This window comes from Nelumbo nucifera, chromosome 6 (genome assembly GCF_055504915.1).
Source record: "Nelumbo nucifera cultivar China Antique chromosome 6, China Antique-T2T, whole genome shotgun sequence".
Lineage (NCBI taxonomy): Eukaryota > Viridiplantae > Streptophyta > Magnoliopsida > Proteales > Nelumbonaceae > Nelumbo > Nelumbo nucifera.
The window spans coordinates 3,067,470-3,079,951 of record NC_142654.1 but is presented as its reverse complement, the minus strand read 5'-3'; the positions used below and the strand labels follow the sequence as shown (position 1 = coordinate 3,079,951).

General features: G+C 46.3%; 1 protein-coding gene across 1 annotated transcript; it reads right to left on the bottom strand.

Moving 5' to 3' along the window:
- Window positions 1-1,740: 1,740 nt before the first annotated feature.
- On the bottom strand, window positions 1,741-4,138 carry LOC148790552 (uncharacterized). Its single transcript, XM_088890872.1, has 6 exons — window positions 3,556-4,138; window positions 3,255-3,375; window positions 2,843-3,075; window positions 2,441-2,694; window positions 2,152-2,301; window positions 1,741-2,057 (listed from the first exon to the last, which is right to left on the bottom strand). The coding sequence occupies exons 1-6, from the start codon at window positions 3,986-3,988 to the stop codon at window positions 1,923-1,925; spliced, it is 1,326 nt and encodes a 441-aa protein (XP_088746998.1). The 5' UTR covers window positions 3,989-4,138; the 3' UTR covers window positions 1,741-1,922.
- Between the last annotated feature and the right edge of the window lie 8,344 nt (window positions 4,139-12,482).

Sequence of the window (12,482 nt, the reverse complement as noted above, 5' to 3'; positions counted from 1 at the left end):
CCAACCCATACAAGTATATACCCCAACCTTAATCCATCCCACCTCTTGAGAAAAAATAGGGTTGCAATGCACCAGTATCAAACCCTTTTCATTCATCAACTGCAACACTACCAGCACAGTATTATGAATGTAATGAATGCAAGGTTCAAAGTATCAAGACGATACACCCAAGTATTATTCCGGCAGGTCACTGAAATGTCTTTTAATGAATTTTACAATAAAGTGATGTTATTATATGATAAATAACAATATAATAAACCCCATGTGAAAAGTCGAAAGTAAAAAAATAAAAAAATAGTAGAATGTTGAAAATCAGATCTTGTACCAAAGAGAGCAACAATGTCCTGCAGTGTTCAACTATGTGGAGTGGCCTTTTGCGAGAGTTGAGTTAAAGTTGGAGCATCGGGGTGGTAGTGGGCACCAGCCCTGTTTGGTTAACTGTCCAACATTAGGATTCAAGAGAAGAGCTGTTTCATTCTAGGGATAGCCTTTTTTTATTCTTAATTTCTTATAATTTTAAGGGGGGGGGGGGGGGTTGATGAGTGGTTTGCCTATTTGTGTTCTGTAAGGGAGTAACGAGGAGATGGTGGGAGCAAAAAAGTCCCTTTTTTGTAAAACTTCAACCAATCTGAAGCCCACGTTTATTTGAATTAATACAGTTGATTGGTTCAGTTTTTTTGGTATGATAGTTTTTCGGTATCATGGTCAAATTCCTATAAAAAACAGAGAAACGATGGGGACATGTTAAGGGCATAGAGCCATACAGTATGCAATGAAAAACCGGTTGCAGTTCTGGAACCGAAAGTGGTTAATAGGGCATAAGGCGGAAAATCATGTTATTGCAACTGAAGGGCGGTGGAGTTCCGAGATGCAGGTTAGTACTTGTTTTGCTTTTGTTACCATTCAGATTCAGATGAAGAATTTACGTAGTGCCTTTTTCTTTCAGGTTTATTGAAGGCAAATTCTGTCAAAAAATCAAAATAAATTGGGAACGTCGTGTTGTCGAAGGACCGGGAATAACTAGTTTACTTCTGAAGTGGTTGAATTGAAATTATAGAATGACTTTTAACTGCTTTGCTTTCTATTAGATAAAAGTAATAAAATAGATATGGAGTTTCCAAACAATCGAGTAGGCCTGTTTTTGAAATTCTGAATTCGAATCCGAGATTCGGTATAATCTAATTGAATTCTGATAATTTGAATTGAATTTTCGGTTGAATTTGGATATTATTTTTTTATCGGATTGAATTCGGATATACATTGATCTGATCCAATAAATATCCGAACCAATTATATAATATAATATATTTCTGATAGTTATTTAGATAATTATTTATTGGTTTTTTGGTTTTTGGTTATGATTTAAATCATAATCGGTTGAATTCGAATTGAATTGAACATTCAATTTAATAATCAAAATCGAATTTGAATTGATATATTTGAATATCAGTATTTATAATCAGTTTCGAATTTGAATTTAGCCTGATTCGATTTGTTTACAGGCCTACAATCGAGGAGTGCATAACTTAATGACCTAGCCACTAAAAGATAAAACGATAAGTCATTCAGTCCAGGCACTTCAGCTGTCACGTAACGTATCCATAGGGGTTCTAGCCTTCTAGGTAGTGAAAGTTTAGTGCATAATATGTGATCCTTTGCATTGGTCACTTCTCAAACAAGGGTTTATTTGGTTTTTGATTTCAAATATCCTGAGAGGAACATGTGGCCTTATTTTGGTAACTCGACTGTTGCAAATGAACTAATTGTTATCTTCATCTGGGGCTGAAGGTAAATCTTATAACTTATTATAATCTCAGCCTTTCAAGTTGAATGTTGTAATCCATTTACAGCAATAAAATTGAAGGTTATAATAATAATAATAATAAATGCTTGATACATGGCCGAGTCTCTTCTCTTCCGCGTCAATTGGCCATAGTAGCATAGATCTGGTTTCTTTCATGTCTTAGCCTATCCAGTTCAGCATGAGCATGCGCATCTCCTCTTCGGCCTGCCATGCTTTTTTCCAACTCCGCTATTTTCTTCTCTATGCTCGTCACCTAATTCAAACAAAGTGTTTGACAATTGATACCGGAGAAAGAGGGAAAGTTATTTCATATTAGAAGGAAAGATTAATGAGACGGACATACCAACCTTTCTTTGTGGCCATCTTTGTACTCCATATTTCCTGCATACCTTTTTAATAACACTGGCACACACTGATAATTCTTTAGCAGCTTCTTGTATCGGCCGGTAGAAATGGCCACTCAAATCTTTCAGCTGCAAATTCGCTGTTCGTTTCCTCTGAGCCGGCAAATACATGAAAAAAGAAATCTTCAGACAAAAAAAGAAGCAATTACCAATTCGTGGGGGCTGGGGCAGAAGCAGAGTAAATCAAACAGCCTATGCAGCTTTCACCAATTCAGGAGAAGTGATGTTTGACCTGTGTGGCGACCCTACTTTGAACCAGTCCATCTCTGCAACTTTGACCAGTTGTACGTAAAATAACCTGTGGGACGAGTCTGCTCTGAGCGAGTCCTGCGCCATTGCTTTCGGTGTCTCTCTGACTCTGAATGTGTTTCACGCCACTATTTCCTGCTTCTGGAGTTGGAATGACTGGTGTAGGAGCCCCCCTCTGTGCAAGTCTAATGCGACTGCTTTTTGTGTTTGGAATTGGATTGCCCATTTGACTTACGCCTGTAAGAAACTCCAACAATAGATAGGCAATGAGTAAACAGTGATTCGAGACGCATTAATTGGAGAGAAAGTCAGTAATTATACTGAGAGTAGTCACTAGTCAATACAATACAGTAACAGCTAGCTACTGGAACTTCCTTCCATATACCTGATTCATTTTGAACTGCTGGGTCAACAAATTCACCCATGTTTGCATTCGCTTTCCATGGTTGATGAATTAATTCATCGGTGCTAGCATTGGCATCCCAATTCTGTCCCACAGATAAAGCATCGTAGAAAGCCGATAACGGATCTTGCAACATAAGACATCCTTCCCTTCTTCGCTGTTGGCAATACTGCATCAGGTACTGCTTCACGCTTTGTGTAGTTTGTGCACTGAAACTGCGGAGCCATGAAAGGAAAATAGATGTCACGATAATACAGGTGTCCTGGGTTGAAATTTCTGTTCATTATTTCAGTCGTCTGACGGTGTTAATAAGGGGTTCATGAAGATTTAATTCTAGGCATGAAACTCTTCAAATGCGAATCACGAAAATATGAATAAGTGAAGAGATCCTCACTCAATCATACGATACTCCGTGTTTGGTCGTGCCAGCATGTTGATACCATATCGGATCTCGAGAACAGCATGGAAAATTACACCAACTCTTCCATGAACCTCAAGTCTTGTAGCTTTATTGCCTGCAAAATAGATAGTTCAACGATCAACTATGTAAGCTAAGTTGTACAGAGATGATGAATGGAATTCTGATTAGTACTGCATTAAATATTCCGTCACTGATCCACCCATTAAAGCCTAATTCTTTGCGTGGTAATTTCGGCCTAATTAAACTAAAGGAAATTATTCCCACATGAATGTACCGTTTGTATGTCGTATATCTCTGATCACTTGACAACAGGTGCAACTAAATGGAACAGGTGCCGGCGGCCAAACTGAAAGGTTTATGGTATCCTGGGAAACCACATTCATATATTCAGGAAACTCCAATTCCCCATTTGGGTTTACCGGTTCCTGGTTGAAATTTGTAGGTTCCACAAGAGAGTCACTGTTATCTCGCAATGGTGGAACGTTTTGTGAATTAGAAGGGCACGCGATTTCATTACTTGATCCGGGAATTGACGCAGAGATGGGTTCAGGTGGTGGTTCTACTGGTGTTTGTGTTGGTGGTTGCAGTACTTCGTCCAAGGTTGGAGTCTGAGGATTGAAGTGGTTCAGGAGCCAACGGACATCGTCTTCCGGAGATGGATTGTGAATTGGCCCTTCATTTAGAAATAGTGATACGATATCATCCATGGGTAACGGTGAAGGTAGTCGATGGATGATCTCCGGAGTTCAGTCTGTTCCAGTGTCTCCGGCGCTGCGGCACCTGGTCTGAACCAAGCGCCGCCGATCGGAGTAGACCGGGCTGGAAACCCAAGCACCAATGATGTGGGCGCTTGAGAAGGAATTTCAAGGATTTTTTATGTGTAAGAAAGGCGGGAGGTAGTTTTTAGCCGTTGCCTGGCCGACGGTTGCGTCTTCTTACTAAAGAGTACAGACTACAAACGGTTCGGTTGAAAAGCCGAAACTTCAAGCCGGTCGGTTGACAAGGAGAGGGTCCCACCCTATTGGACAAATGGAAACCATTCGATTTATCCAATCAATATATTGAACGGTTGACATTGAATCAGGTCAAGAAAAGTATATAGATCTGATGTTTGTTTAGGGTATTGGGTAAATACAAGGACCCCCGGTATTACGGACCCCTTACACATGTTTTTTTTCGACAAAGACCCTCTATCTTTGGCCGTTAGACAAAAATTTTCTAAATAATCAAACTACCCCTTTATAATTAATTTTACAGGAAAAATTAACGGTTAGTACCCTCTTTTTTGGGTTTAGTGCAACTTTGGTCTCTAAACTTTAAAACGTGACAATTCAGTATTCGTATTTTTAAGATGTGTCAATTTAGTATATATTGTTAATTAGCCGTTAAGTAGCATTTGAAAAGACAAATATCTTTCGAGTGTCATCTAATTTTCTTTATCAACCATCCAAACTTTGATAAAAAATGATCAGTCTCAAATCCTTTTTTCTATTCAAGAAAGTTGGTCGATGACCCCAACTTTCTTGAATAGAATAGGTAAGGATTTGGGACTGTTCATTTTTTGTCAACGCTTGAATGGTTATTAAAGAAAATTAAATGACATTCGAAGGGCATTTGTGTCTTTTCAAATGCTAATTAACGGCTAGTTAACAAGGTACTAAATTGACATGTTTTGAAAGTTTAGGTACTAAATTATTGCATTTTAAAATTTGGGACCAAAGTGGCACTAGCCCCAAAGTACAAGTACTAATCGGGAATTTTTCCCTTTCTTTCATTTATAAAATCATCTTCACCAACATTTGATCTAGGGGTGAGAAATGGGTAGGTTCTACTCCTAACCGACCTTGAATCAACCCTACCCAATCTATTACAGGGTAGAGTCTGATTCCAAATTCTTGGAACCAACCCCCACCCAGGCCGTTTCCAAGGTCTAGGGGTTTACCCTATTCGAATTGACTCAATGGACTAGCCTTGGTTGGCCTTGGTGGAACTGATCTTGTTGGAACCTACCTTGGAATAGAACTTTCCTTGAAATAAACCCCATAATACTTTTAGATATGTGAAGATTTGAATCCAATCATTCATGATTATAAAGGCCCTGGTTTCACTTGACCATTGAGTTACTAATCATTTGTTTTTGTTTTAATTTTTGAATATGTACAATAAGTAGTGTAAAAGGTAATATTTACAAAATTTAAATTTAATTTACAAGTTTTTAACCATATAATGATAATTTACACATTATGTTATCCAATTTAATCAATAAAAATAATATGAATTTTAAACTATATATCACATTTATTATTTATTATTTTTTTTTGTGAAGGGGAAGAGTAAATAAAGTACAGGTTCCATGGGTAGGCCCTAGAACCGACCTTGGAACCACCAAGGCTAGAATCAACCTTTACAGGGTAGGTTCCGATTCTAAAAATGTAGAACCAATCCTTACAGGGTAGGTTCCAGGTTTTACCATAAAACCAAACCGAACCAAATCGGCCCATACTCACCCCTAGTCCCATCGGGTAATATGTCGTCCTCCCTGCCTCCTTGTGCCCCAGGAACTGGTGGCCGGCAGATATAGCCTCATACTCTGTGTACAGCGACACATGAGTGTAAACCATATTCTTCACCTAAGGGTGACTTAAATATTATCCAGAAGAACCAGGTCAAAGCCACCACGTCTGTGCAAAGCCGCAAATTTGGGAGACTGCTAACCTAGCTGTTTCTCAGACCCAATAACGACTGCCTTTCAGCTTCCAGATTGCTGGGTTAATTGAGTCGAACCTTTCACTACTAAGGCAAACCACACTTTCAATTGCGGTGGTGAATTCTGGCGATGGAAAGGAGGGAGACAAGTATTCTGGGTCAAATCTGAAAGCAATCTTGCAAATGTTGTCGAATGCAAATCTTTGGAGGATATCTTACAGATTGATCACGGACTACTCTGTGGCAGCCGTTGAGAGATTCTAGCAATATAACTGAAAATGCAGCATTCGAATCCATGAACGTAGAAACAGAGATCAATGATCCGAAAGGCAGAAGAGAAAGGGACGACAATACCTCCAACAAGAAAGACTGAAAACGACTTGATACCTCCCACCCCAGTCCACTTGTGATGCCGACGTTCCAGACAGGTCAAGACCATAAAATCTGGTTAACATCTGCAACTCGATATATATACTTTCTTTTGGGCAAAAGATGCAGACAGTAATGGCGTCTTTGGGTCTCTTTATTTGCATTCTTTTTTGTTTGCTAACTGATCTACACTAAGTTTAACTATAACCATATGGAGAAGATTAATGGGTTGTTTGCACCTACAATCTCAACCTGCAACTCCTATTTTAGCATCCCTATTAGCTCCAACTGAAGCATTGAAATCGATTTTAAGTTTTCGGTATGAAAGTGGTTTTCATCAGACCATTACAAATTACAATGCTTCCCTTTTCAAAAAGTTAGCATAGATGAGGATGTTCTTTGTTTTACCACCTTTTTTGCCAAAGAAATTATTCAGTTTTGATGAAGGGAAATTTGGTCCGACCTCGCCATCACTCGACGCGTGGCAAAAGCGAACAGCTCGGGGCAACAGAGCGCCCAAAAAACCAAAAGAAAAAGGAGCACGAGCTCCCTACTAAGAACCCGAGCTCCCTGCTAGGAGCCCGAGCTCGCTACTAAGGACCCGAGCTCCCTACAAGGAGCCCAAGCTCTCTGGCCATAAACCTCGAGGCCGTGACCCGAGCTGGCCCATGGAAGCTCGAAGCACTCCCCAAACCGAACTCAAGACTTTGTTCCCCCCCCGTTACTCCGGCACTTCGCCTCCGAAACGCCAGACTAACCAAGCGTACCATACCTGACACCAAGGATGTCCGTTTCCAAGGGCGGCGCACCCGACTGATTTGGGATCTGACGCTTGACAGCCGCACTTCAAACGGCCTCCTGCCACCGTCGTCACCAGCCACAGAAACAGTTCCGACAAAAGGAGCAGTGGCGGTTTTGCCCGGCCAGAAAGGATGACATCCAAACTGGCAGGAGCTCAGAGATAGTCAGGCCCGATCTGACAGAAGCCTGGAAGTGAGTGCGCGAGGTGGTTATAAAAGGCTCCCTACCTCCCAAGAACGAGGTATGCAAACTTTGCGCTATCTGGTTTATCTTGCCTTTGAAGGATTCTAACTTGAGCTTCGGAGCCTCTACACCGGGTTCTCCCCGGAGCTTCTTCATCTCCCCCGTTTCAGGTCCCCAGTTACTCAATTCAGAGGCAAGGTCGTTGACAGTTAAGACCGGCTGGATTGCGCATCATCAATTGGCGCCGTCTGTGGGAAAACGCTTCAAAAAGCCTCCCTCCAAACTCTCATACCCCATTTTTTCCTCTTCAAAAAACCCAACGCTCATGGCCTCTTCCAGCAACGCCGGACACGGCCCAAAGACAAACACCACCGGGGAACAGCTTCAAGTTCCCGTGGTGTGCGTTGGACAGTTCACCATCCCCCTTTCGGTGGATGGAATCCCCAGTTTAAGTGCGCCACAAGCGGTGGCGCCCATAAACCTCCCTGCCACAAGCATCCCCTTTCCTCCCCCTATTGAGACAACCTTTACTGAACCCACTGCCGTCCCCCTGGCAGCCAGCCAAAACTGGTTGGACGACCTGATGCAGTGCATGCGGGCAATGCAAGTCCAAATGCAACAGTTTTAGCAATACTAGCTTCACCAGCACCAGGTGCTGCACAACATCTCCCAGTATCACTATCAACAGCAGTTCCCGCAACTGCCACAGAACCAACCACTACTTCCACCTCGCCACCCTGCTTCGAGGCCGGCCAAGGCCTCCCCGTAGGATGGACGCCCCCACCAAGGCAAGGCCTCTAGGCCCTAGAACCCCCTAATAGCCAGGCCTCTTCCCCAGGCCGAAGAGTGAAAAAAGTCATCCCCGCCTCGCAGCTCGCAGGCGGGTCGGGCACCTCGCCCGCGAGATCGGCACCTCGGAGCTCCAAGCCCGAGTTCCCACTCGCGGGAAACCGATTCAGCGCACTGGCAGCAGCGGACTACCAGCATTCCGGGCCCATCGAGCTCGGCAGCACGGAGGCCAGCAGTGCGGGTACAAGGCCCATTCAACAGCGAAGGCGCCGATGAAGTCGCCGAACCGCCACCCGTGTCCTGTCAGAGCTCAGAGGCAAAGAGACGAGCTCGGACGAGGCAGGAGTCACCCCGATTCTCTCAGTTCCCTCCCCCCTCGCCTCAGAACTCCTGGCGGTCCCCTTGCCCCGAGATTTCAAGCTCCCGCCTCTGGACAAGTATGACGGGTCCTTCGACCCCAACGACCACGTTGACGCTTTCCAGTCCCAAATGCACCTCGCCAGGGCCAGCGAATCATGCTTGTGCGTGGCCTTCACCACACCCTCCGGGGGGTAGCCCGCACCTGGTACAGGAACCTGGCCCCCGGGTCGATAAAGTGCTGGGCTCAGTTCGTGCAGGTCTTCACCGCACACTTCGTCACTAGCAAACGGTGCCCCAGAGCAGAGGAAAGCATCTTCGGAGTAGTCCAAAGGGAAGGAGAATCCATACGGGGCTACATCAAGCGATTCAACGAAGCATGCTTGCAGATACCGCGGTTAGACCCCGCGGCGGCAAAAAGAGGGGTAACGCACAAAGAATTCAAATGGCACATGGTAGCTAATCAGCCCGCAACCGTAGCCGAATTCCTCAAGCTCGCGGACAAGTTCATGAGGACAGAGGAAGAAATCAACCAACGAACCGAGGGCAGAAACGAGAAAAGAAAGAGGGAAGGCGAGCCCTCTAACCCAGTCGACCGGAAAAACCCGGCCCGAGAGCCGAAGCCGAACCAGTCATTCCGAGCTCCCCTAGCAGTTCGGACGGATTACACGCCATTGAACACAAGGCAAACCAAGATCTTAATGACGATCAAAGACGCCCCATACGTGAAGTGGCCACCCCGCCTAAAGGGAAATCCGAACGAAAGAAATAAGAATCTGTATTGTAGTTTCCATAGAGATCATGGTCACAGTACAGAGCAGTGCAATAATCTCCGGGACGAGATAGAGGGGCTCATCCTGTTACGGATACTTGAGAAACTTTGTCCAGCACAACAGTAGTAACAATAAGGCAGATCGGCCAGGGGAGCACGAAAAGGATGCCTCCGAATCTAGCAGCAGGCCTGCCGAACCATTACAGCGACAGCCTCCGGTGGAGAGGCCAGTTCGGGGAACCATCCATGTAATCGTGGGAGGTTCGGTGGTAGTAGGGTGTACCTCGGCAGCAGCTCGGACTTCAGTTCGCGAAGCGGCCCTCGAGGAGCAGAACCCTCCAAAGAGACCAAAGAATGAAGAACCAATCTTCTTCACGGAGGACGACGCGCGAGGAGTCCGCTACCCCCACGATGACGCGCTTGTCATTAAACTAAGGATCAGAGACTTCGAGGTCAGACGCATACTCGTAGATTCGGGCAGCTCGGCAGACATCCTCTTTAAATCAGCGTTTGACCAGCTACAGCTACGGAGGAGCGAACTAAAGCCCGCGAACACTCTCCTGGTGGGTTTCAGCGGAGAGGAAGTCAGGCCCCTCGGGAAAATAACAGTACCTGTGGAAGTCGGCACATGGCTTTGCGCGGTCAGGCTCAACCACGACTTTCTGGTGGTCGCGACCCCCTTCCCATACAATGCCATAATAGGGCGGTCGATCATGCATATCCTACGGGCGGTGGTCTCCACCTACTATTTGGCCATGAAGTTCCCTACGGACTTCGGTGTGGGGGTAGCGCGGGGCGACCAACTCGAGTCCCGCAAGTGTTATGTTGCCGCCCTGAAGGGAAAAACCAAGGCAGCCGGCGACCTCGATCTGGAGCGGCCTGCGGAGCAAGGCGAGGAACGAGCTTCGCCCACAGAAGAAACAGTTGCAATCCCGACTTCGCCTACGGACCCAGCTCGCACACTCCAGATTGGTGCTTCCATCGAAGAACCCCTACAAACCAAACTGGTGAGTTTTTTATTTCAAAATTTAGATATTTTTGCATGGTCCGCGGCCGATATGCCCGGTATTGACCCTAGCCTTATAACTCACAAACTCAACACTGACCCTATAGTCAGACCCGTTAGACATAAGAAACGCAACTTAGCCCCAAAGTGCTGGAGGGCAGTCGACGAGGAGGTCCAGAAGCTCCTCGCAGCAGACTTCGTAAGGGAGGTCCATTACCCGAGCTGGTTGGCCAACCCTGTGCTGGTAAAAAAGGCGAACGACAAGTGGCGCATGTGCGTCGACTACACCGACCTAAACCGAGCTTGCCCGAAAGATTGCTTCCCCCTCCCCAGAATTGACCGCCTAGTGGACGCGACCTCGGGACATGAGTTGCTAAGCTTCCTGGACGCCTACTCAGGCTACAACCAAATCCGGATGGACCAGTCCGATGAGGAAAAAACCAGCTTCATAACCGAGTTCGGGCTGTACTGTTACAAGGTCATGCCCTTCGGATTAAAAAATGCCGGGGCGACCTTCCAAAGACTTGTAAATACACTATTTCGACCTCTGATTGGCACCAAGATAGAGTGCTATGTAGACGACATGGTCGTCAAGACACAGTTTTCACAAGAATTAATACAAGACCTAGATTCTGTCTTCGAAATCCTGCGTCAGTTTAACATGAAATTGAACCCCAACAAATGTGTCTTTGGCGTCACCTCGGGCAAATTCCTGGGCTACATTGTCAATCGGCGCGGTATTGAGGCCAACCCGGACAAGATAAAAGTCATCCTAGATATGAGACCACCTCGGAAAGTAAAAGAAGTTCAGAGGCTAAACGGCCGCATAGCCGCTCTAAGCCGCTTCATGTCCAAGTCAGCAGACCGCTGCCTACCTTTTTTCAAAGCAATCAAAGGCAAAGGGTTCGAGTGGACCCAAGACTGTCAGCTCGCGTTTGACGAGCAAAAAGGTTACCTCGCCAGTGTGCCAACCTTAGCCCGGCCCGAGGAGGGCGAAGTCTTAGAACTGTACCTCTCGGCAAGCGACGAGGTGGTCAGTTCGGTACTAATAAAGGAAACAGACCGGGTCTAGCGACCCATATATTATGTTAGTAAAATTTTGCAGGGAGCAGAGACAAGGTACCCGCAGATAGAAAAGCTAGCATATGCACTGGTAGTAGCAGCTCGAAAACTCCGCCCGTACTTCCAGGCTCACACCGTCATCGTCCTGACCGACAAACCTCTGAGACAAGTTTTACTCAAACCCGAGGTTTCCGGTCGATTGACGAAGTGGGCCATCGAACTCAGCGAGTACGATCTCCAGTACAAGCCAAGAACTGCCTTTAAGGCCCAAGCCTTGGCAGATTTTATCGCAGAATGCACGTTTAGCCCCGAAGCCCCTGAGCCGGTCGAGCCCGAGGTCCCCAGTTCGGGTGAGCTCGGAGCTCCCAAGCCAATCGAGTCCGAACCCCGTGGAGTAGCAGCCAGTGTAGCATCTCTCCTGGTTAGACCAAGCGCGAACTGTGATGAGGAGCCTTGGATCCTTCACGTTGATGGCTCCTCGAACCAGCAAGGCAGCGGGGCTGGAATAGTGTTATGCGGCCCGAGCGGGACAAGGTTGGAATACGCACTACGCTTTGAGTTCGCGGCGTCCAACAACGAGGCGGAGTACGAGGCACTGATAGCCGGGCTGAACCTAGCACACAAGGTTGGAGCAAAGCACATAGTTATCTGCAGTGATTCCCAGCTCGTGGTCAACCAGGTTACGGGCGAATATGAAGCACGCGAGCTCACTATGATTGCATACTTGGAAAAAGTAAAGGAGGCTCTGCTCAACTTCCAGTCACACTTCATCAAGCAAATCTCGAGGTCAGAGAACTCCGAGGCCGACACCCTGTCCCGGTTAGCCAGCACGAGTCACAACGCCATGAGAACCATGTACATAGAGGACTTACCTCGGCCCAGCATTCTCGGTGGGGCAGGAGAGGTCGCTCCTGTCACTGAAGCAGAGCCGAGCTGGATCGACCCACTCGCGAGCTTCCTGCTAGACGGAACCCTCCCCGCAAATCGCAACACAACCAAGAGGGTGCAACGCCAAGCAGCCAAATACGTCATGATAGACGAACGGTTGTACTGACGATCCTACACGTTCCCCTACCTACGGTGCTTGCGCCCAGCTGAAGCCGAGCTGGTACTCCGCGACACTCATGAAGGCTTGTGCGGCGGACACCTGGGGGGT